Here is a 26647-nt window from a genome sequence, read left to right on the forward strand (position 1 = left end):
CCCAGCCAATTCTATGATTCTATGAAAACTTAAGACACTGCCTCCAGCCAAACCTCAGCTTTCTACAGCTCATGATCTTGAAGCCTCAGTTGGCTCACAGACAAAGCAGATTCCCAGCAGAAGGCATCTTAATCTGGAGCAAGATCAGGGGAGGAGAAGAGTCCACTAATGAGCAGTTGAATGTGTATTTCCATGTGGGTGGTCACTCATGAAAACCTATTTCTAGAAGATTCATCTAAGTTATTTTGCAAGAGGATATGCTTCATGTGCACCCCCTTCTCCCCAAGTTGTACAGGAAGGCAAAAAAACCCCAAATCCTCAGTGCCATTTTCTGCAGGTTTTTATAGAGCACCAACAGAAGTTATCTTAAAAGTTACAAGATTTTTTGTCAGTTTACCACCAAAGTTGAGAGCCTCATCAGACAGCCTTTTACAGAGTCAGTTCTCTACTGCATCAGCATTTTATTTATTTATTATTCCAAGCAGAGAACCTTTAAAGAGTGGAAGATCAATCTACATTTCTGTCACTCTACTACCCAACCTTATTCACTTAAGACCAAGTGATTTTTTTCACTCCCTTCTTTTCCCCCACCCTTCACTGTAACATGAGGCATGCTTTAACCTACTTCAGGCAGTAAATATTATTTACAAAAACATAACAGCTTTTTTTTTTCTTTCTTAAACAGATTAATTATTCAGTGATACTGACTCACACATTGCAGTGGGACTTGGTACTAAGTATCATTGTCTATTTAGATAGCTCCAAGGTAGAACTATCATCTGAATATTTCACATAAATAAAAGGGAAACTTCTGCAGTATTATTGAAGCCACTTCCTCAGAGATCTATTGAACAGACCCCTTCAGTTCTACGCTTCCATTTGCCACCATGCTGGGCACTTTTCTACTATAGCTTTCCCCTCAGAAACTCAAGGCCTTCAAAAGAAGAGGGGAAAAAAAAAAAAGCAAAAAAAAATCCTGCAGATGGAGAAAAGGAACATGCAGCAACACATATGGTCAACACATACTGAATATTGCAGCATAAAAACCTATAGAAAGTTCCTCAGAAGAGTTTACTGCAAACCACAATCTGTATTTCTGTGCTAAGTTCATACTCAGCAATAAGATCCTGGACCATAACCGTGCTTCTTAATTTCAACATTAAAAAAATCATGGCATTTCCTGTTATATTTAATACCATAGCTATACTATATTCCTTGTATATCTGCACTGGTATGCAGTAACATTTCAAGCTTAGTCTGTGATTCCAGGAGCATTTGAAAAGAAGACATTGGGTTTCACAGACACTGTTTTTATTCTCATCTGCTTTAAAGAGCTAATTCCATCACAAACCACAGTCATGCTGCTGCAGCTCTCTACAGCACCTCTGCTCCTCATGGTTAGATTGAGGGTTGGTAGCTTTAATAATTCTTAAACATTTGAAGAACACACAGAAGTAAACAACTGTGTGTAACTGACACTTCTGATTTTACTATGAAGTTAACTACGATAATTTAAAGGCCCTTAAAAAAAAGTAGGGAAGAAAGAGCCAATAGCAGTGTATAAAAAATATACTTATCTAACTACCTAGCCAGGTGAGCACCTTCGATGAAGACAAGAAACCACGTGCAGCAATTCCACCATCTCCCCTGATTTTTAATTAAAATCAGTCTGGGAAACTGCAACTTTAAAAGCTCAGAGTTTCTGAAAACAGAGCAGCAGGAGTAAAGCATTCCCAGGACCCCATACTAAACACTTGAGCTTAACTATTAGCATAACATCTCCCCTCAGTTCAGATGGTGGATAGAAGGAAATGGGAAAAGGAGGAGAAATATATTTTGGTGTTATTCTCACGTGAGCTACACAACCTGGTTACAGGAAAAATGCATTTTCTTCTCAGTTACTGTACACATATCTGTACTTCAGGTTACTGCAAGCTGCACATGTATTTTTTAAAAACAAGGCAAGTAATATGCTGAATGTCATTTCAAAAGCCAAAAAATTAAAATGTTAGAGACAAAAGATAATTATTCATTCTAGTGTGTACTACAGAACTGATTCAACAGCAATATATTAGGTGAAGTGTATCAGTAAAATTATACTGATGAGCTTCACCAACAGTTGTTGTACCAATAAAAACACTCCAGACCATTCTCTTGTATCACTTAATCAAGTAAAATAAAGTCTTTTGCTAACATAGAAATAAAAAAAACGTAGACAAACACATCATCACAGTGATAAGAGGAATTGCAGAACTGCTCATTAAGCTGCAATTTAAAAGAGAAATTTTTCCACATCCCTAGCCAACACTCCTTTGTCAGCAAACACAGAATAACTCTGCTTTTTCAAAGGTCAGATCTAAAGATGTGGTCACACAGCAGCACAAGTAGCAGCACAGCAGCAGCTGCTGACACCTTTGCACTGGCTGTGTGTTTCCAGTCCCTCCCTCATGCTGCTTCTGGATTTATACAGAACTGCTCCACGACTTGGCTGGAAAAGCTGAATTTATCACAAGATATCATCTTCCTGATACTGCCTGCTCTAAGCCTATTCAGCTCCCATATCTAGCCATGCAGCAAGCAGATTATTCCTGCTGATTCCCTTACACTAGAAGCTACACAGTACAAGGACACGATCCTTGCTGTGGCAGCTTGCCATCTGATCAGCTTAGGTCTGTCAAATGATGCCAGAAGACACCAGGGTGACTGATCACTTAAATAAACCAGCATGAGTTCCCTCCTCTCCCTACTGCTATAGATGACCCTTGGCAGTGTATACAATAGGTAAATGATGTCATTGAGTAAACTGCACTTCTGCCTGCATTTTTATCTGAAAGTTGTCACCAAAACTGGCTATAAAGTTTCTGCTCACCCTCAGTCTGACCTTACTGAATGAGTTCCTTAATATACTTGTGATAAACTCTCCCACAACTTTCACAGTGCCAGAGATGTAGTAGCTGTAGTGGAAGTCATAAACACAACACTTCCAACAGACCTGAAAAAACCAACATCCAGTGAATCCACTCCAAGAGCAACAGGGACATGACATAGTAAGACTCACAAACTATTGCTCAGGTATCTCCAAAAGATCACTTATAGCCCCCAAAAGGTGACTTTTAAGTGAAATGTAGGCATCTGAATGAAGAAGTTAGTTTCAAGAACAATGTTCTAGAAATCAACGTCTCAGGTAGGATTTCATCAGCATTCCTCACCTAAGAGACTGTCAGGAACAGATTCTGAAAAAGAAATCCAGTATTACACTGTGTCCAGTTTGTTGCTGTGATCATGAGCAACAGCTTGACCTCAATCTACAATCTGTAAGTGAAAGGTGACCAAGATTTTCATACAGGTTCAAATGACACACAGACAAATGGAAACATACATGGTATATCCTGTGAAAAGCATGGGAGCTGAGGGGCTGGGAGAGAACAAGAAAGTGCAATTTTGTCACAGAGTAACACAGTAAGAGGGCATGACTTTTCATTTTGCTGAGCTGTCTGCTAAAGAGCCAAGAACACTGAACACAGTGGACAAGAAAGAAGATGCCAAAAGCTGAATCAATGTCAGACTTGGTAAGAGAAGAATACTAACATAGTTTAAGGAACAAGCACACACACGAAAAAGAAGCAATGGTCCACTCTATCATTTGATTTCTGTTTATCCAAGAGCAAACTTATCTAAGGAAAAAAAAAAACTAACACCAAAATAACCACCCACATAATTAGTCACAGGATTAGACTGAGTGGTAAATAAAGATGGGATGGTTACAAGGGATGCCTGCTCTAAGTGGCAGGAGATGTACCATCATTTATACCTCTAGTTTTTAGAGCACAATCAACACAACCTTGTTGCCAAGGTGGGAACCAAAGCTAGTAGTAAGACTACTGGTAAAAGAGAGGGGAAAAAGTAAACAGCTTTAAAGTCTAATACATAGGAAGTACCCTGATGAGTGGGATAGGAGTTGAGGGTTCCATCACAAGCTGAAAAGATTTCAAATGCAAGGAACCAAAAGAGAGAAGATGCAATGACAACTGCAAGATTTTTTTTTTCTTTCTGAAAACTGCAAAGAGCTTTAAAATGTCCTGTCAGACCACACACTGCAGTTACACTGTAGCATTATTCATGCAGCCACAGGCTGTATGATAAGGATGTTGCAGACATTTCCCACCCCAACATAAAGGAATAACTGAGCTGGCAGCTAAAGGAAGATCACAGTAAGTTTACAGATGTAAGATACTCTGATACAAAGAAGTGATAGGAAGCATTATCTAGAGATCAGTATCAGAAGCTTCTTCAGTGATGCAAGATTAATTCAATTACATATTACAACATGAATATATGACATGACACAAAAAATAGGATTTTAAAATCAAGCATCAGCACACAGGGACAACATTAGGGCAAGTAAGCTCTACCCTGCAAACTGTATCTCATCCAACAGTTAAAGAGTGTCTAGAGGTACACAAAATAAAAAGAGAATAGATACACTAAGTGGTAAATAAAAATTATTAGAGAAGTGCACACTGCCTTAATGCTCAAGTCTTCATAAAAAATTATTAATTCTTAATAAGTGACAAGAAGAACAGTTTCTTTTAAGAAACCCTAACATCATAAAACAAATATAATTCTTGAACTAGAATATAATTACTTAAGACACTTTGAAACATAACATTCAGGACTGCTTGCATATACACTGTTTTTTGGTAAACATTTTAGAGGGCCTTCTGAGTTCTAGAATTTTTGCAGCTGTTCAGACACTTTAGATCAAACTGAGTTGTTTTCTCCCCTTGTCACAAGGAGCTGCCTGATGCAGACAGTAGGTTATTACATCCATAAATACATCCATAAATAGGAGTCCTAGTTAAAAACAACCATTCCTGAACTCTGCAAGTTCATACAATACCAGTCAAAAGGAGAGCCAAACAAACGCAAAACCATTTAAGTGTTCTAAAGTATGTATCAAAGTCAGTTATCAAAACCAGTGTATTATTAAGCACCTAAAAAAAAATAAGCTAACTGAAAGCAAAGTGGAAAGGCAATGAGGCTGCATCAACAACAGTTCAGTCTAATAATTTTTTATTCAGGATAAAATGACCAACTTGGTAAAAAGCACACTATATTTGAGACACTGATCTAAAAGCAAGCTCAGATACTACATGTAGATGGTAGAATCACCACAAAGTAGCTGCATAACAAGCAACCCCAGTTGCAGCCAAACTAGTAAGATGTTTACTTTGTTTTTCAGTGGGTTTGCAAGACAGGCTGATATCTGTGGGTTTTTAAGAAGACAGGAGCTCCAGTTCAAACTCTTTTCAAAGGTGGAACATTTGCAAGGTCCATCTTAGTGCAGGTAGTGCAGAAGAGCATCTTGAGTTCATGCCACAGCTCTCCTGTGTGGGACACTCTTACCACTTTCACAAAACTTCACAGAACTGAGGTTTGGCTTGAAACCTTCTTTTCTGTGAAATTAAGCTGAAACAGATCTTTAATTTTCTACAAGTGACCCTGAAAAGCTTTTACCCATAGCTTCGTATTTCACAGGGAAAATATTACAAGGGAGTCTCAGAGGATCAAGACTTGATTTTAGTGAGCATTCTCTTTGGTGATCTTCAAATCAGGGACAGAACATACCCAAAGAGTTTGAAGTAAGAGATAGAAATGGTCACAAGACTTTAAATGTCACAATATCTTTAAAGATGGAACTAATATGATCTTTCAGAGAATACCATAATCAGATAAAAACTCAACTGGATGACAAATTAGGGGCATGGTGAAATAACAATACTACTAAAAGAAAGAAAGAATACCCTGTTATTAATTTAATTTGCCATAGCAGAAGTGAGAGAAGGAAACTTAGAGTTTGCATAAACAAACCAACTAAAAAAGCCAGCCCAGCTGTTAAGAGAGCTATCAACACATTCCAGAAACTGGTTAGACAGAACAAAGCATCCTTAGGACACTGTACAATGTCCTTCCTTAAAGGTCCTAAATATGACATGAGGCAAGTGTCTGCAACTGCATAAGCACATCCTACTTTAATGAAGAACAAGAAAGGCTATTAGTTACTGACAATACTTCAAAAGATCCACTTCTCTGCTTTTGTGGCTTAAATACCTCCACATACTCAAACTTTAGTAATACCAACAGCTGCCTGAAATAATGGAAGATTCAGACTGGTTTCAATCTTCCTGGTATTCAACAGCACACTTCAAAATCCTGTACTGAATTTTGCTTCTCACTCTTTGAAATAAGTCCTAGTAAGTGGTCTGAGAAGTCAACACATCTTTTCTCAGCAGCTCTCCACTGACAGTGTGGATAAGCAAATCACATGAGATTTGAGGCAGACAAAAAAAATGTGATGAGCAGTTTAAGAAACTTCACATGCTAGACCTAATCATAGTAATGCTGAAGTTTCTTGTCCAGGCAGGCAGAGAAACTTATTTGTTTACAAGCAAGACCCACTTGCTAAGGGATTAAGGGGTATATAGTATCAACTGAGTACATTTGCAACAGCCTATTATCACTTAAATCAACTTCTGCTCAAAGTTAAGACTTGTACTTTGAGGAAAGTTACATCACTGCAGTTTTGTGAATAAAGGTAGCAACTTTAGCCTGCAACCTAATAATGCTTTTAAGATTTTCACCACCTTAAAGAATACGTTGACCTGACAAATTTTTAAAAATGTGTTCAGATCTTCCCTTGACAAGAAGCACTACAATTTTTTCCCTGAGCATCCCAAAGAAAGATCTAATTTAAGATGTCACCAGTCTGGAATGCAGGCAGGCTCTTCAAGATTGCAAGAGACAGGCCACAGAACAGAAGAAACTAAAAATGGTATTAAGCCTCTGAGTATTCATATCAGGAATCGTTTGCTGGAGAGTTGAATTCAAGGAAGGTTTAAGGTGTGTGATTAAAGAATAAACCAGCCTGCATCCTCACAATCTATACTGGAAGACTGGTAAACTATTTTAACTTAGGCTTGCTTTTAAAGAAATAGCAGCAGTCTTCCTACCTTCAAAGTCTGCATGCACTGCAGGGGAGAGAGTCATTTAAGTCTTCAAGGAATTAGTTTAAGATCAAACCTAAACAAGCAGCTTAACCACAGTACTATTCACAAGAAAAGAATCTTCAAAATGAGTACACAAGTCTCTCTACAATCCACAGTTCTATCCTTACTAACCAGGGCAAGTATCTAATCTTTCAAAATCTTCCACTGAAGACTAACAAAGCTAAACTCAAAGCATCATTTATTTAATGCCTCAAGGAATAAATAAAATTTTAGGGTTAAGTCTTAAGGACTTGTTTGCAGGAGAAACAGTTTTGTCAGGTCCAATAAATCATTAGTCTGAAATCCTGAATGACTACTTACAGCATCCTAATTTGAAGCTTTTAATAATTCAGTATTTACAGTTTCATTTCTTTCTAGTCTCCCCTTACACATTTCTTCTCTTTTCCCCCTTATGCATGCCAACACTTTCTAAATAGCTATTATTGCTATTTCTTATTTCAGTTATGAATCTGTATGCACACTTCATAATCTATCAAAGTGTTCTGTTTCAACATACCACTTAAGAGATTCACCTAACAGCAGGTGTAGCTTGAAGCTATACAGAAAGAATCAGCAGTTTCCTAATTGAAGTAGGCAAGATCTAACACATGCTCAACACAGAACATTCAGATATGCTTTTTCTGGAACCTACTTCAGAAGTCCTATTGATCCACACTCTCTACCAGAGATAAACTGCAGCCTCACCCACAGCCAATCTTCCTCTGAACTCACATGATGTCCACACAGAGCACTGCTGGGTTTTTGTCTGATTGCAGTTTGTTGTTGGGCTTTTGTTTTTTGGGGTTGTTTTTTTTTTTTAAGAAATTAACTCAAAAATACCAGGGAGTTCAAGCAAGGTTATGACAGGAGAGGTAAATGCAATTGCTCATGTACAGCAAAGCAAAGCATTCACCTTTTGCACTACAGCATTCAGAGCCTTCTATTAAAGGCAACACCACAATCCCTTTCACTGAATGATCCCATTTCATCCTGAGGTGACTTAAGGCATTAGAAGTCTCCTGGAAAAGCTCACTCCTACAGTAACTATGCTGGGAGTCAGAATACTATTTCAGAGCAGATACAGGAAGAGTTTATATCCATTTGTTCTTGTGCCAGTGTTGTTGTTCAGTTAATTTTCCTCTGTGAAGTTTACCCCTTTCCCACCCCTTACAGGATGTTTTCATGCATACAGTGTTATCCCATCTATTCTTGGCTTTCCTCTTACTAAGCTAAAAGAGCAAAGCCTTTCAGTTTCCTCCTTTAATGCAAGTTCTATATTCCTGGTCTCATGAATGGCCCTTTTCCATGTCTACCCCAGTTTGCTCTCTTCTCAAGCACTTTCAAGTACCTCTTTTCCTCTGTGTCTTTGAATCAGTAGAAATTCAAACTAAGCAGCAGAAAGGAATGCCACAGTGTAAGGGAATGGTAAAAAAAAGAGAAAGTTTGATGCTGTCTCAGAAAATGCCCAGTGTCAGAATTCAATAGTTACAGTAGACAGAGAAAAGCAAAATAATGTTGTCAAAAAAACTTTGAAAAAGCTAAAAAGAATTTGCATCACAAGTAAAATCACTGGACTATAGCATACAAAAAGTACTTTTAGACAATACATAGAAGCATCATTTAATTTCTGCCACAGTCAAAACTGGAAAATGCAACATTTCTTAAGATTTATCTATATCCCCCCATATCCATGCAATGCTAGTACAGTCCTAAATTTTGGGAGTCAAATATTCAACTAAGTTAAGTAACTGAACAGCTCAATTGATAACCAAAGCAAGTTCCTAACAAAAAAAGCAGTGCTGATGTGATATGACTTAAAGAAAGGCTACAAAGCCCCATGATCATCCACCCTGAAGATATCATAAGCACAGTACACATCACAAAAAGTCCTATCTTTAAGGACAGTCACATCTGTTGCAGATGATTAGTAAGCAGAAACATCTTTTATGATTGTCTGTCTAGCAACAGTCAGAATGAACCAACTTACGTAAATACTCCACCACCATTCTTGTCACATTGACATAATTTCAGTTTAAACCAAGTCACCTTGGTTTATTGGAATTCCATACTTGGAATTGTTATTCAGTCATGCCTAATGCAGTAATTTTCCCAAGAGAACTGACTGGACCATGACAGCCAAATTTAACAGCTGGGGTTATCAAACTACCAATACAATAATGCTGATTCATCTGTACTGTTCCCCCTGTATATTCAGGCCATCTGAGATGTCTATCAGCTAGAAGATTGCTGACCACCACCCTAGGAAGTTACTTGAGGAAAGGACTTCATAGTCAACTCAGCAAAGCAGCCACAGACAACTCACAACATCTTGTAGTCATCTATAATAAGGTAAGACTGATATTGCCACATCTTCCAAGTCTTCCATGAATTAAGCACACAGTGCTGTAATTCTCCAAAGCCTCTGCCCTTCTATCATACCAAGCAGTTGTTTACCACCCACCATAGCCCACTATCAAACCAAACAGCTTCTGGATCAAGGGAGTTCTGTAAGGAAGTTATCAGCAGAGTGGATATTGTCCCTCACCAGATGCAGATGAAAGTGGTAACATGAAAGATGAAAGTGGTAAGATGAAAGAGTGACTACTAAAAGTTACTGTGTTAATTCACATTGGCCATCAGACACTAAAATGCATACATACACCTGAAGCAGTAATGCCTTTCAGGTTGTCTTAATGTTCCTCACAGCCAGCTGCTGGCCAATAATGGCTTTCACCTGAGACATGATGTTTGCAGATCATGCACACACCACCCTACCTGGACAAAATCAGCCCCAACACTTCCTACATAACTGTTTCCAGTTGCAGCTTTGCCAAAGCAATTACATGGACTCATTAACATGATAAGCATTTTTCTGTAGTTTTTTTTATATAAAGTCTCAGAATGGTTTCACTGATTCAAAGAACAAGTTAGGAAAAATAAATGTTTTGACCACATTAAAATTTTATGAAATCTTTTCCATTAAGAAGCTCCTGCATGACCCCAAGACCCAAAACAGAGAGCTTCAGAGCATGCCCAGGGTAACAGGGCTGTATTATTTGCTGCACTAAACCATCACTTCCCAGATTGCTAAGGCTTAAAAGGTTTTCCCTCCCAAGACAGACTGCATTCTTTGGCTGCTATGAACTGGTTATTTCCTAGTCAAGTCATAGCAGGGTTTTCCTCACTGTAAGACTAAGTATCACGTTAAGAATAAGTCATATCTTACACAGGAGCAGGACAACAGTTAGGACTGTTTGGAGATAGTGAGCACTGGGCTGGCAAGAACAACCACATGCACAAGGTAAAGGCGTGGATTGTGGGAACAGTCTTCATCTAAGACACAGAAACTCTCAGTAGTTCCTTTTGCACTGCTCAGTTACAGTTTTATATTTTCAATTACCTGAAATGTTCATCTGCTGACTCTGAAGATGGAAATTTTCAGGACAAAAAAGTATCTGTGATGATACTATATAGCCAAGTGGCAGATAAAGGACACGAGGCTGCCTAGGACAGCAGGGCACTGGATGGGAATTTCTTGCATATATTAGAGCTGTACTATTCAATACCCTAGATACATTATTCTTTTACAACTCTGGAAATGACAGGAAAATCAATCATCCCCATGATATTATTTCTTGCAAAATGTAAGAAAATATAAGCTGAAAAAAATTCAGTGGAATAAGAGGTTGTCTGTAGTTTTAGATGGAAGTGTTCAGTACCAGTTCAGAACAGAGCTAGGACAAGCAGCACTAAGAACAAAATTTTTTAGAGGATGATATTGCACTTGTATTAAACCAAAATGTAACTCTAAAGCAGGAAGATAAAATAATCTGAATCTGTAAGACCAGATGGTAATTAGTACCAATTACCTTCTCTGCTTAATAATTTCTTGCTATGTCCACTTGAGAATCTAAACTGCTGTAGGAAAAGTTCATCTTCACTCCCTATCACTATCACCATGTACCCTAATATCTCAAGGCACATCTGGTGGGAAAAATGGGGTTTCTGTACTTCAGAGAGCATCAGCTTCAACTATCACATAAATGCTTATTAGAAATGAATTACAGTTGCCAAAGAATGCTCTCTCCTACCCTGACGACTTGATCCTTCAGTCTTAACAACTGAACAAAATCTGGTATGACCATTAGCATGCATTTTATTACAAGCTTCTTTTAAGTATTTTGGGCACAAAGGTGTCATCTCTTTTAATACCTTGATTCAGATATTCAGCTGACAGCAGGAGGCTGACAGACAGGGAAAGCTCAATAAGAAACTTCTTTTAATTAAAAACCAAGAAAATCTGGAGAGCAGGGAATGAATGACTCCAGAAACAACAATTAGTTAACAGAAGATGCAATTATTGGTGGAAGTCTATTTCAGGAGACAGCCAGAAATGAGCACTTGACAGAAGAGATGGATGATGCAGAAGAGTGAGATGAAAGCCAGAGCATTACTAGGAGAGATTCCACTCTTAACACAAGCTGTTTATGAAGTCTTAATGGTGATTTGTGCAGCAATCCCAAGAAGCAGAGAATTCAAGAGCAAGTGCATCAGTCCCATGACACTGATGCCTGCAGTTTGCAGAAATCTTTTTTTCCAGGCTAGAAATTGACCACAGATTCAGAAGATGAGTGCAATTAACTCTCTGCAGAAAACACCTTGGAAAGACTCCCTGAGTTAGCAGATGATACAGAAAAGTAGTTAATTCTGCTTTCTGTAGCTACTACTTAATTATCCAAGCTGAGCAAATGGAAGTGATTAACATGGATGAGAGCCAACACTGCAACAGAACTAATTTCTAAAGTAACACACTAAAACCATACCAATTAAACCAATACAACTGCATTTGCTACTCTAATCCAGTTTCTCCTCTCATAGTACAGGTAGCTGATGGAACTCAAACCATTTCTGGAATTCCAGCTTAACAAATTAAAGCTAGTTAAGTGCAAATCCTAAACTAAAGCCCTTTTTCATACTACATCTTCAGAATAATTTGTCCTTGCACTATACCAAGATCATCATATCCTCAAAAAACATAAAACTCAGAAGTACTCTTGACATTGATTAGAAGTAAAAATGAGCTTAATATAGAAACATTACAAACACAAGAGCTGAAAAAGCAAACCCACAATATGTATGAAGACAACCAGGTTTTGATCATTTATATAAATTCATGAGAGGTTTCTCAGCACTAATCTACTTCAGGATGCAATGAGAAACTCCATACCCATCAACAGGCAGCTTTCATACTTTTTGAGGAGACATAGGTAGGTCATCCCCAGCCAAGAATACTGAGCAGGATGAGCTCAGAATATTTTACTCTAGAGCATCTTTCAGTTAAAAAGAGACTCTGGACTTATTGCATGAGAGCTTCTACTTTCCTGCTCTAATCGCTGTTAGGAAAAAGGTCCTTAAGAGAGTCCTAAATAAAATAAAATCCAGTCCTTCCCCTACAGCCCATTGTATTTCAGCTGTAGTGAAGCTGATGCTGTTTATAACAGCATCTCACTAAGATTTGCTTTTACACAAGAACAGTGTTATTAAGCCAATGCCATACAAAACTAGTGACCAACCATTAAGAAGTTTCACTGATCCAGCAAGATACATGAAGATGTTTTAAACCAGAAAGATGACCAGCACTTTATTCTGCAACAATATCACATTTAATACTGTCTGCAATTCTGTACGAAATAATTTATATACTTTCCTTGCATACAATGCATATAAATGAAAACACTGCCCTACAGCTGATAGTACCGTTTTACTTAGAATAGTAAACACAGTCATAGAACATCAGCAGACTAAATTCTGCATATTTAATTATGCTACTACTTGAACCATTAATCTTTCCAGTACATTTTTTTTTCAATGTTATGCTCTTAATTAGAATCCAGACTAGATTAATGACTACTATGCTTTCAAAATCTCATTTGTGTAACCTTTGAGGAGAATGACAAACAAAAATTAATTTCAACATATTTCATGACATTCATTTTTCAGCACTTTTTATTAAGCCCTCTGTTTCCAGAAAACTGCAGAATAATTTGATACGCAAGGTAGTTAACAGCTGTTGATGGATACAGAAAATGGAAAGATAGCAAGAGGAAATACTCAAAATTAGAGGCAGTCAGAAAAGCAATTTTAAAACAAGTTTCAGATTTCTCATTTAACTCATTTTTAGGTATCAATGCAGAGACTGAGAAAAGATCATCAGCTACAGTGCAGCTACAGCCATAATGAAACCTTACCAAGGTTACAAAGAAGTTTCTCAACAGCTGAGCACTTACTACTTGCCATCCACCAAAAAAGTGAACACCATCAGCTGTCATCTTACTCCCTCACCCTCAATATTAGCACAGCAACTTGTGCAAAAATTTAGTTCATAAAACAGATACTGCAACTAAGCTGTCGCATTTCCATCTGCATCATAATTTGCTATGATTCTCCTAATAAAGGTTCTCTCATACAGACATATTCTGGACACTAAGTTTTGGTCTGACCTTCACACTCTTCATTTTCCTTACATCTTGCCTTCTGAATCTAGCACTCTACACCCTTTCCATTTGCCCTTAAAATTAGGCTTAAAACTAAGTTTTCATTAAGTGTGAAAAGCTAGTAATGTGACTGCTTCCTTTCAAAATTCTCATACTACTTTAAATTGGTCACAGGTTTGCTCTGAGGTATTATCTTCTGACAAATCCCTGAACTGCTCTCACCCATCCAGCTTGAACACCCACAGACAAAGCCTTAGTTTTAAAGCTAGATGAATCAAGAGACAAAGCATAACAGAAGCCTGAAAATCAGAAAACAACATTTTGAAAGATTACCAAACTTTCTGAAGAACTCAGGTTTCCTTATTGCAGTGTTTCAGAAGACAGGGATATTCAGCCCAATCAAGTTACTTCAAATATTATGTTACACTGCAAAAAGTGTAAAGGCACCTCAAAACTGAGGGTATGGGTTTTTCTAACCTTTTCTTTTCAGATATCTAAATCTGTCAGATGTTTAAAATAACTTTTAAAATGGCTTAACTACAAGTGATGCGGGAGGCTTCAGGATTTCCTATCTAGATTAACAAGCTCTATGTAAAAAGAAACACATAATTAGGTAACTTTCTAATTCTCCTTAAGTATAAAGTGAAAGCTTAACTACAAATAGTTAAACAGTGTGAGGGGAGGAAATAGCTATGAGGTAGCAACAAATCCCTTGCACAAAATACTCATATTTAATCACGTTCAGGATTCACAAAGGCACAAGTAATTCATTGTAATTCAAACTCTGTCTGGACTCCTACAATAAAAGCTCGCAGAACCCAATTGTTAAGAACTTCCTTTTCTCACACACAGACGCTTAAAATAAAAGGTGTTACTTTTTCAGACCATTCCCACAACTTTAAAAAGCATTCTAGTAACCCAGAAGTCGGCTTATTAGCATACCAGCTTAAATATTTTTTTACAGAATGACTCAGCCTACTATTTTCAAAGTTTTCCTTAAATATTTGTCCTACATTTTATAACAGCAGTTACCAACTACAAAAAACCCCACCACAATCCATGAAGTCTTAGGCACTTAACAATACTGAGCACAAAGAGAACAGCTATGCGTCCACATTTGCATCCACTAATCTAATCCCTTCTGAAAATGAAAGCTCAAGACATTCAATACGGACCTTTCAGAGGTGAATGCCTTGCCCAAGTTCGAGAAAAAACATTCGTGCTTCAGCACAGTTCAGTGCTTGCAAGATACAAAAACTTGCCAGGAGTTCCCCTATCAAGAACCGAGCACTTAAAACGTCAGTTCTTAAGAGGACAGCTAAGAACAACCTCAGAGAGCAGCCACAGAAGGAAAATTTTAGTTTACAGCTGTCTGCTTTAAAGATGTATGACTATCCATAACCAGCATTAGTTGGAAAAGCTTTCCATCACTGCTCGCACCTCGCTCTCAAAGTCTATATTTGGTATCGCCGACGTATTCGAGGGGAATGAGTGTTTTAAAGGGCGGAGGAGGGAATACCATGAAGGTTGCCTTCTCCTCAGTGCCAGGAACCCTGGCTGACTGGAACTGCAGATTAAAAGCAGGCACCGCCGGAGCGGCGGCGGTCTGGAGGCGCAGACATGTGCTGCCATCAGCTCCGAGCCGGCGTGCGAGCCGGGCACAAGGCACAGCCCGGGCTGCAGCCACCGGGACAAAAGCACCGCAAAGGGATCGGGCCGGGAAGGAGGGAAGGGTGCGACCCGCCCTGCAAGGACAGGGCCGGCACAGGGGGCGGCACGGCCCGGGCATGGCGCGACCCCTTCCCCAGGGCGGGCTCCGGGGATACCCCGATCCCTTCCCTCTGCCCAAACCCGCGGGGTTTGTGGGTGTCCACCGACCTGCCCCCTGGGCCCCCCTTTTCCTTCAATTTTTACCTTCATCTTCGAGCTCTAGTTTCTCCAGCATCCCTTCGGAGGCGGCCGGGAGCTGAGAGGGAGCCGGAGCCGCTGCCGCCGCCTGCGGGAGGGAAGAGAGGAGAAGGGGATGAGCATCCAGGCGCGGACTCACCGGCCCCGCGGCGGCATCGGAACAACCCGGCGCGGCGGAGGGGAGCGGCGGAGCTGAGGGGGCGGCTGGCGGGGTTCCCGCCGAGCGCTGAGAGGAGGGAGGGCGGGACGGAGCCGAGGCCGGGCGACGGCAACACTGCCCCTCGGCCTCCCACACACGCACGGCTCGCTGTGCGCTGCCTCACACACACTGAGGAGGGGAGGAACCGGGACTCGCCCTTCCCTCCCCCCATCGCGACGGCTGCGCCCAGCCCATTAACCCTACGGCCCCCGGGCTCCCCGCGGCCGTGCCTCCGGGAGGCACCGCCCCTCCCTGGCGCGGAGAGGGCGGCTGTCGGCGGCGTTGGGCGCCCGGGGAAGGCCGAACGCCTTCGGCACGGCAGCGATTCCCGCCACAGCTCGCCGCCGCCTCTCTGCCCCCCCCGGTGGAGGGATTGGTACGTTCCATTTTGCTGCAGTCAAGCCCGTTGGTCAAGCGGGAGGGCAGAGTAATTACCACTTCCGCGGGCAAAAGGGAGGGAAGGAGGAGGAGGAGGCAGAAGTTTGCTGCCCCAGGAGCTCTGCCGAGCCGAGCGCCCTCGGCAGCCTTCTCTCTGCGGGCTCGGCTGCTCGCTCGGCTGCTTTGGACTAGTGCGGTTCAAGGCGAGGCGGAGCGGAGGAAATCCCTCTGCTCCCCCCGCCAAACGGAGTTGGTGCGGTCCCGTGCGCTCACCTGCAAGGCAGCGGCGGGGAAGCCGACAGTTCCACTGCCCCTCGGGGGGGGTGAGGGGGAAAGGGGAGGGGTGAGGGGGGTTCCCCGGTGTGTGACGGGGAGCTCCGCATTGGGCCGAACCGCCAACCCGGGGTACCCGCTCTGCCATCAGACACCCTGCGGTCCACTGGCTGCTACCAGTGTCTGAAACGGAGTTAACGCCATTGGAGGCTTCAGCGTACCAAAAAAAGGGATTTATTGCACCCTCGCAGCTTTACAAGTCTTGCGTGTGAGCTTGTACACCAGGCTACAGCAGAATCGATGGGAAAAAAAGGAAATATTTGAAAGATATTAATATTTTAGATTTATTTAGATAGATGTGGGCAGCTACAGCCCCGCTTCCTTAGCTATAATGAATGGGTACCCACGGACTTGTTCAGGAAGCCCCAGAGGATCCGTTCGGACACGGATGCTGCAGAGGGGGATGCGGAGATCGTGTCCCCGGCAATGGCAGCAGCTCCTGGGGGCTGCGAGAGCCACGAGAGAACACTGGACACCTCCTGGTCCCTGAGAACAGGCTCAGGGTTTCAAAAGGTCAGCGATTCCTCCAAGAACGGAAAGTTGAGTAGATCTTGGATAGCGCAGAAATGTGCACACAACACAGAAAGCTGTGATGAGAGAGCCAAAATTAGGGGAAAACAGAAAGCTGTCTGTAGTTTATCCAGTCCTGAGATGGTTCAAGCAAGAAAGCCAACTGCTGGTGACAGCTTCTTTTTACCAGGCTACCTCCTCCTAGGCACACTTTAAAGGACAGACTAGGAAGTTAACAATATCCAGTTCTTTGCTGTTAAGACCCTTTGGAAAGAAAAGCTTAAAATATTTAATTCATAGCTGAATTTTTAAATTCTAGGATTTTAAAATCTTCTAGGACTTTAAAATCTTCTAGGATTTCAATAAATACTCTTAATTGCCCAGCCACAGAAGATAACAAAGTGCTTCATATAACATGAAGAATACTATTATATATTATTGATATACATTAATATAATAAATATTATTAATATATATATTAATAATATAGTAATCATTCATAATATTTTCAGCCTACTAATTAAAATGCTTGGGAAATTTTATTTATCTCTAGCAGCTACCTTTAAAAGCTCTAAATAATCCATTTTCCTTATCATGTACTTTGATAAGAGTTTTTAACCTCCTTTGCTAAACAAAAGAAGAATAGCATTACATACCTGAGTAGAAGCAACCTACGATTTTGTTTCCTTTTTTAAAAACAACAAATATTTACTCCCCATAATTACCTAGTAAGCACCAGCTATGAGGACATTCAATTCAAAGGTGTACACTGCATTTCACCTGCCACAACACAGGGTTTGTTTACAGCAAGTCAGGTCAGTCTGCAATGAGCTACACTGCATTGTGAGCCTCAGAGCTTGCTGCAGGATCAGGACTTTACAGTGACAGAATCTACATCCAAACCAAGAGTACTATAAGAAACTCAAGGTAATGTAAAGGCAGTAATTTAATAGATAAAAGAGATTTGTAATGGGAACGCTATAGCTATGTTGTAACGTACCTACTGCTCAAAAAACCACACAGGAAATAAAGAAGTAAAGGCTGAAACTCCATCTCTCACTCTGCCTCCAGTCTCAGTGTTTGTTTTAACCAATTTTGGAACAAGCTGCTGATCATGGTTTTCATTTGCATTCTAGCTCCTTGTGGCTTGTAGGCAGCCCAGTGAGTCAGAACAGGAAAGTGATGCAGCTGAAAACCAAACAGACCAATGGAAAAGTTTGATTTTTATCCAGATCACTTCTGATCTAACTCACTGCACAGCTGTACCAGCAAGCACTGGCACTGAGTGTGCCAAGGGCAGGAATGACACTGGGAGCACACCTTCTGGAATCAACCCATTCCTAAGTCTGCTTAAATCAGTGTGAAAACACTGTCTTGTTTATTCTGGACTACTACAGCATTAGACAAATTAGCAGATATTTTTACCACTCTTTGGTATTACCTCTTCTAGAAACTCTAGCTACCATTTTATAAAGGGATTACTGGTTAAAGATAGGGAAAAGATCTGTCTTTCAAAGGACCTGTAATTCCCACCAAGATGATATATATTGTAATGTTTCGATATCTGTTGATTGTGAATATTTGTTCTGTGGGAGGTTTTGCTAACTATGACCAAAGGATTTGTCTAGATTATGGTTTAAATTTTTGCTGGTAGTGTCAGGCAATCCATTTTAATTATTTGAGATACCCAATGTGACAAGACAGTATATACTTCATACACTAAATACTGCTAAGCAAAAGAAATTTTTTATGTAAAAGCTTAGATGAGAAATACATGCAAAAGCAAAACTGAAAACATTTCTTCTTTACTGTTTCAATTTGGTTTTTACAGGGGCATTACTTAGTACTTAATAATACTTATTACCAAAACATAGACCTGGGACGTAACACCAGTAGAGAAGCTTCATGCAGCAGTGCCAGCAATCTTTGTGGAAGGAAAGTAAAACAACTCCAGGCTGATACAACAGCAGAAGTCATTAAAAGGTGCATGTAAACAAAAGAGGTTTCAGGACTTCTGGAAAGGCAGAATGTAAATTTTAATAGGTAACTGCTCACTTGGTCTCTGTTTTCTTTAGGTTTCTAGGTTAAAGTGAGTTACTAATAACCACTAGAAAAAAAAATCAGTCTGGTAAATAATATGTCCGGTTAAAATGAATATGTTAAAACCTATCTGATAACCCAGGAGTCCTTTCAGTCCTATGTCCTATTGAAGGAACCCCATTATTTTCTTAAGAACACACTAAGTGTCTAAATTGGGACAGCTCAGGGAAGTGAACAGCAATTAACATCTGCAGAAGATTTTTTTTTCCCCCTTCCATCTTGCCTACATGAATTAGCAGGAATTTATTCACTGGCAAATGGACCTATCAGTGGAAAGCATCAGACCAGTTATATCAAAATGCTTTGAACAAGATCCATTTTACCTGAGCTTTGACACCTCTGTGTAGCTTTCTATATTGAATGAGTAACCCTAGGCTGCTGCTTTTGCAAGCAGTGAAGAAACAAACATTGCTAGGATGTCATTGACATGGCCTGTTTTAGACAAATACTTAGGATAAAAACATGCTGGGCTCCATCTCTGCATCTCCAGCTTAGTCTAAGGGAAGGGATGGGGAGGGAGCCAAGAAACTATAAACAAGTCAGTGTAACTTTGATTCCAAGATGGATAAAAGAACAAGTACACCTATTCTAAGCAGTTAGAGGAAAGACAGATCAGGACTAACAGAAAATGTGTATAAACAATGCCAAACCAATCTCAGTCACTTTAATGACAGGGTAGAGTCCTGTGGTGAGCAGCTGCAACATGAGTTAACAGGACTTTTGACACTATCTTGCATGACACTCATGTAAGCAAGCCAGATAGTCGAGATGAAATGGCTGCTAAAGGTCACAGTGATATTCACAAGGAAGGCAGTAAGATTTCTTTATCTAACTGGAAGGGTTTAAGAGAGGGCTGGACAGATGTCTGTGTTTTAAGTCAGTTTTTTCACTCATGACTTGAAGGAATAATGATCACATTTTTCAAATGACTCAGTGCTCAGAGATGCTGCTCTTTTAGAAAATTTGAAAAACAGGGTGCACTTTGATAGGGGTAAGTAGGGCACATTACACAATAATCAAATGCAGAAATAAAATGGGGAAGGATTGGCTTGCAGCAGTCATAGAATCACAGAATGCTTTGGGTTGGAAAGGACCTTACAGATCATCTAGTTCCAAGTCCCCTGCCATGGGCTGGGGCACCTCCCACTAGACCAGGTTGCTCAAAGCCCCATCCAACCTGGCCTGGAACACTTCCAGGGATGGGGCATCCACAACCTCTCTGGACAACCTCTCAACCTCATCCAGTGTCACACCACCCTCATGGTAAAGATTTTCCTCCTATTGTCTAATCTCAATCTCCTCTCTTGTAGTTTTAAGCCATTAACCCTTGTCCTATCACTAAATGCCTTTGTGAAAAGTCCCTCCCCAGCTTTCTTGTAGGGCCCCTTCAGCTACTGTAAGGCTGCTACCAACTCCCTGAAGCCTTCTTTTTTCCATGCTGAACAACCCCATCTTTCTCAACTTGTCATGCAAGGCAAAGACTTGAGAATGAAACTAAATGTTAAGACAACAATGTCAGTTGCTTGGAAAAAAAAATCACACTATCTAGAAATGTGTTTTAGGTAAGAAACATCAAATCTGTTATGAACATTCCCTCGTTAGATGCCATCTGGGATACTACATTCAATTTTGGGTATTGAACTCAAGAATGAACCAAGGGAGTCCAAACAAATAGCAACAAAAATGACCTAAGTAAACATGACCTGTAAAGGAGGACTTGAAACCCTCCTGGTTTCTTAGTCTTGGGGAAAAAAAAAAGAAAAAAAAAAAAAAAAAAGGAAGATAAAACAACAGTCTCCAAATATGATATGCTCTTGCAAGAAGAAAAGTAATAAACTATATAACTATATTCTGGGTCCCCTGCTTATGGGATAAGGAATATTTTACTTAGCCTTTAGCAAGGAAATCTTAGGCTGGACTTCAAGAGAGCTTTCTGAACATAATAACGGTGAAGCATCACCATGTTTTGCTGAAAAAAACCCTTAAAAATCTGTCAGGGGAGAATTTTAGTAACAGGTTAAAAAACCCCAAACTTTGGGAATTATGTACATATAATTGATTGAGGGGAAATGAATTTTTAATATAATTTCTTGACTAATTTTGTTCCTATATTTGTGCAATCTTTAGAAAAATATAATTAATCTTAGTATGCTAATTCAATGAGAAGTCTTTCTATGTATGTTTTGTAGAAAAGCCAGTTTGCTAACAATCTAATACAAATGTAAATTTGCTTTGCCTCCCCCAACAAGTAGCCTTAATTCTAAATGAAAAAAAATGCTAAAGCAAATATTTTCTGAGTAATAATGATTACATATTAATCTTTGATGACGGGGTAGGAACAGGAAGATCAACCTAAAAAAGAAACACTGCTGCAAATCCCAAATATGTCTGGAACAGACTTACTAAAGCATTGCAACAAAAATGTTACCTGTGCTTTATTTAGAAATAGGCATTTCCAGGTAAATCCAAAGCTGCTTGTCTCAAAGCTTTTCCAGGCTTTTCTACTCCTCCTGTCATTCTGGTCAATGAAGGAGTGACACCAGAGGGACATGCTAGGAGTGCCACCTGCACAGCTCATAGCTGAGCAGTAAAACTGAATGCCCTTTCAAGTACTTCAGAAGAAGAAGGAAAAAAACAAAGCTACTTACCTTATAAAACCTAATGGATTGAAGAGCAACAAGAAGGAATTCCCATCTAAATGCAAATCAAGGCAGACCCATACTGAATGCAAGAGTAAACTACAAATGGTAATTTTCCCACCATTTGCTGGTGTTCCTTACTACAATTAGAGTTCTATACAACTCAAGTAGTTAACAAGCTCTTTTCCTGATGAGCTGTCAATGAACAATTTAGAATTTTTCCAAATATATGTCATAGACGAGCTTGTTCTCTTTCAATATGCTTGTGCAGAATTAATTCAAAACACTGCTTATTTTTTGTTTCATTTAGCCTGGTGGGAAAAGATAGGAGTTATCAGGAAAAAAAAGGTTTCATCTGCTGGTTAAACTGTGAATTAAACTCCTACTTGTTTTCTGCTGGAGTGGGATAACCAAAACCAGTCAGATCCCTTCAGTATTTAACAACCCCAGCTGCACATGGAAATGCTGGCTGAGGGGTGACAGTGCAGGAGTCCATTGGGAGGTTAAAGAACATTTTCCTTCCCAGTGAGGAGCTCTGATAAATTCCTCCTTACCTCCCAAAGCTCAGAGTGAACAGAGCTGCTGGGCAGGAATTGTAATTTCTACCGTTTCTGCTCTGTTCCAGCACTAAGTAAACAAGTAAGGAAGGGAATGTCTCATACAAAATACTGGATTCAAGTATTTTCTTCCTGTACCTGGAAGAAATGCAATAAGACTTGCTCTAGTATTAAAATTTCTTATTTTGAAATATTAGATGCCATAATCATGTCAGTGTGTAGCGTGTATAAGTGAAGCTGGTAACAATTCATAGACTAGAGTTTGGTTAGAACACAGTAACCAAATCCCACAACAAAACCTGACAGATAGAAAATGCACTCTCTGTTGGCACTGTATAATCTCCACTGGAGCCTTTCTGGGCTCAGGTCAAGGCTTTGCCTCAAACCTCTGAGGCCCTCAGGGAACAAGAGGCACAACAATCAGCAGCTATGAAAGTGATGGAGTAAGATTATATATTCTATATAACTTTCTAACACAGTGTAGTGAGGTTAAAGGTGGCTCTAATGGTTTCATTTTAAAAGAGCTCAAATTGAGTTTGCCATTGGATATCAACTATGGCCTGAAAAGACTTTTTTTCTTCATCCCAATATCATCAGAGTATGAACCACCCAGTGGTCCTAAGCAGGAGTTTTTTGACATGGGATACAAGTCAGATAATATATTGCAGTTACCTTTTAGAACTAGTGACTAGTAACTAGTCTTCCACTGCAGGTATCCTTCCACATAACAATTGCTATAATATTAATTACTATATGGAGTTAATTCTTAGTGATAAACAGTCAAATTTAGAATCTTTAATAGGTTAAATGGATCACGCAAGTGGAACAAAAATCAAATCTAGCCAAATCCTAAAGAAAAGAAAAAAAAAAAGGGAATATAGGAGTGCATTGAGTACTAGGAAAGGTGATGAAATGGGCACCACATTGCTATTAAATCTTCACTGCAGTATTAAGGGTTGAAATCTGCTTACCCTGATGACCTGTGAACTGACTGTGTAGTGATTTCACATTTTCTAGTGGAGTGCACTTCCTAAGTATTTCTGTATGGAAACGCACTTGCTGTTTAATCCCAGTGAGTTCTGCCACTGACTTGAGAAGTAGAATAGATTTACAGAACCTTATTTGATCTAACACAAGAAATAAAGAACCTATCTTATAAACAAAGTGTCCTGCAGCACCTCACTTTGAAAACAAAATATGGTACCAGTGACAGAAGAATTAAGCACTTCTAAAAAATAAATTTCAAAAGAAGTAAAAGACCAAGGATCCCCAGCTAAATTCTTACAGAGAAGTCAAGGCAGAAGTGGAGAAGAAGCAGGATTTGTTTACATAACCTCTAATCTCTAGCTGTGTGTCTGATCCTGTATCACTCTGCAACTCAGATAAAGCAGACTTTTGACTCAAGAATATCAGAAGCATTCTCTACAGAAGCCTTTGTGGCCAACATTCATTCCTTGGATTACTCATTCAGAATATAGGTGGAGTCTGAATCAATATTTTCAGCGTGACATGTTATTTAATCAACCCAACAATATAAATTCTATCCTTTTGAACACAAAGTTCAAAGCAAGTTAAGTAGCTGTGAGGAGCAAACCTGAGTTCATTAAGAATAGTGATGTTACAAGCCTGCTCCCTGACTCTGCAAACACAGGGATGCCACTTACTGTTGTAATCTACTGCAGAGTTTGTAAGTGTTCTTGTTGTAAATGTTTATTGTATGTGCTGTAAAAGATATACCTTAGCTCTTTTCACACATATGCTTGAGTGCTCCTTAGTCTCTTTGAAATAGGACCTGCCTCTTATCACTGAGAGGCATGGTTAAGAGCAAGGGGAAACTACTGCTGCAGCAATCAGGTAGGAAGCATGATTATAGAAGATATTTTGTTATGACATACACTTAAAAAGCTCTGAAGAACAGATTAAGATAGCATTAATGGTAAAAAAACAAGGTAAGCATCCACTAATTTAATGTGAATGGAAAAGAGTAAGTGTGAGCCCAGATGTAGTGAGTCTTCATTCACTGGCATTGAATACAAGATTATTTGTGTTAAAGTTAAGCGCTTACTTAAGTACTGCAGCTGGACTGAGGCCAGAGTACTGATGAGTAATCATAATCTCTGCAGAAGAGAGGCCACTGAGAAAAACAAATTTGAAAAAACCCCTCAGAGGCAAATCTGATTTAAATTAACACATTTACTGTGCACCATTTCACTTTCTTCATCTCAGTGCTCTGTAGTGACTTCACTCTGCAAACATTACACCGGCTCTCAATGACGACGTTTCTTAAACTTAAAATGAAACACCTTTTCCCTAGCAAGGCCTGAAGTTAACTAATGCCACACTTCAGTACACCCTTCAAAATTCTAGTAACTCATTAGTCGCCTACTGTTAAAATGTAATTTTCAGTTTTGGAAGGCTGAAAGCAGCTCTCCTGAGCCTACACGTTAGGAGGGTGATGCAGGTCAGAGTTACAAGTTTGCTGACACAGAGAGACAACCCTCAGCTCAGGATCAACCACAAACTCAACAGAACTTCCTTGAGTAATTTACACAGGCCTGGGCTGAACAAATCACTCTCCGGCACCAGCTGCACTAAGAAGTAGGTGACTGCAGGCAAAACACAGAGAAAATGAGCTGTGTTCACTTGTGGCTATAGGTAGCCACTTTCTGCAGCCACTCACCGTGACTGCAGAGCTCAGGACTCAATAGGATACCAGAAGGAGTATTTGAAATCTATCTCAAAGAGGCAGGAAAAGATAACGAAGTATTTTTCAGTGCAGCTCTAAGAGAACATTAAACAACAAAGAAGGACTAATCCATAGCACTCAGGGGCTGTGTGATGGCATTCAAGCCCACCCCACAAGCTCACAAACTCCAGGCATGAGTGCCACCTGTGGTCCCACCAAATGTTTTGAAGTCTGTTATCTCAGAGTAGCTACTATTATGCATAGAGAAACCAATATATTAATAATCTACCTTCAAAAAAGAGCTTATTGTTGACCTGTAGTCTCCAAATAAATTAATTTTTGACAAAAAGTTGGTTTTCAGATGGCAGTGATTCTGCATAGCTTGAGGAACCTAACACTCTTCCCAAATTACTTTTTATGGATTCACAAGTACATAAGCTTAGATGCAAATTCAGTCTGTAGTTAAATGTCCACAAAAATTATTTCTTTATATGCATCCCTAGGGCTTTTTATGTTAGGTTATCACATGCTCTCAAAATATGGAAATAAAGCACTGCATTCAATACCCTGTTTGAGGAGACTTCTGTATTAACAGAGTGGTACCTCCCAGTCAGCAGTGGTATGAAAGCATACTGTTTAAATTGTTATTAAAAAGGTAAGGTAATAGTTGAGTCATAAGACAATCTACCCTTTTTGAAATAAATAGAAAAACTGGCACAGATTTCAGTCAAGTCAGGATTCAAATCTATTTACACTACATTAACTTGTATATAAGCCCTATGGAGTTGCCTCTTCGTTTCTGAAGAAGACTTAAGCAACAGACTGGAAATTTAGTGTCAGTTTAACTTAAATGAAAAAAAAAAAAGAAAAGCAGTTGGATATTAAATTAAATAATGCAGTCAGTTGTTTGAGATTAAAGTGGTTGTTTCTGCCAGATTGGTCATATATCAAAGTTAATCATCTATTGAGACAAGGAGCATCATCTTTTGAGATGAAAAGTTCTCAGAACTCTGGACCTTTTTATCAGAGAGACTGCTGAGCCCTGGTCTGTCTGGCAGAGAGGGAACCAGTGGAAGTGCTCATGGAGGAGTCATGGCACTGCAGAAAGGGAAGTGCTGTTGGCTGGGCAATCCCAAGGCCTAACCTTGGCCATTTGGGTTATTAAGCACTGGAGTTTCAGCTGGGTTGTTCTCAGAACATGCCCAAGTAAGGCCTTGTGAGGGACAGGATGGGACATTCCAGCAAGAAGGGGAGCTGATTTGGCTCTGACATTTCAGGGGTTGTTATATTAATTTTTAGTTTATTTTGATGATATTTTAAGCTCTTGGGAAAGGCACACTGTGTTTGGAATAGATGTCTGGCTATGGACCTCTAGAAAAACATTAAGTATTTATTTAAGGTTATTACTAGGCTTAGGTAGACATTACATCGATTCATGGTTTTAAAGTAATTTCATGGCTATTTGTGGTAAAAAGAAGTAAAAATGAGCAAGTCTACGTTACAGTGCACAACATCAGTTTTTGGGAATGTTTGTATATATACTCATCTTTATATAACATGTAGGACAATGTCCTATTATAATGATCTGGAAATTACCAGTTCTTGAGAATGTCCAAACTGTTTTAAAAGAGGCTGTAAAATAAACACAGAACTCAGAAGAGCAACCTGCTTTACAGTGATCTTTTGTGTAAATCTTGATGTGCTGTGAAAACCTGCCAGCTCTCTATATGTTATTACAGTCTGCAGTGTAAAAGCCTGTTGCTCCAAACTTTAAATACACCACATGACACCTATGGT

General features: G+C 39.7%; 1 protein-coding gene across 7 annotated transcripts in view; it reads right to left on the reverse strand.

Annotated features, from left to right (window-relative positions):
• Positions 1-26647, reverse strand: part of PRKAG2 (protein kinase AMP-activated non-catalytic subunit gamma 2) — a 223134-nt gene that overhangs the window by 34283 nt on the left and 162204 nt on the right. For 5 of the 7 annotated variants that reach the window (XM_071734667.1, XM_071734669.1, XM_071734668.1 and 2 more), the window contains one exon: positions 15455-15536. The exons of 1 other annotated variant lie outside the window; for it this stretch is intronic. In XM_071734667.1, coding sequence (XP_071590768.1) covers positions 15455-15536 — 82 coding nt within the window. Of the gene's footprint in view, positions 1-15454; positions 15537-15877; positions 16001-26647 lie in introns of those variants that run through there. One more of the 7 variants, XM_071734673.1, reaches the window with a different exon arrangement.

This window comes from Heliangelus exortis, chromosome 2 (genome assembly GCF_036169615.1).
Source record: "Heliangelus exortis chromosome 2, bHelExo1.hap1, whole genome shotgun sequence".
In the NCBI taxonomy this organism is placed as follows: Eukaryota; Metazoa; Chordata; class Aves; order Apodiformes; family Trochilidae; genus Heliangelus; species Heliangelus exortis.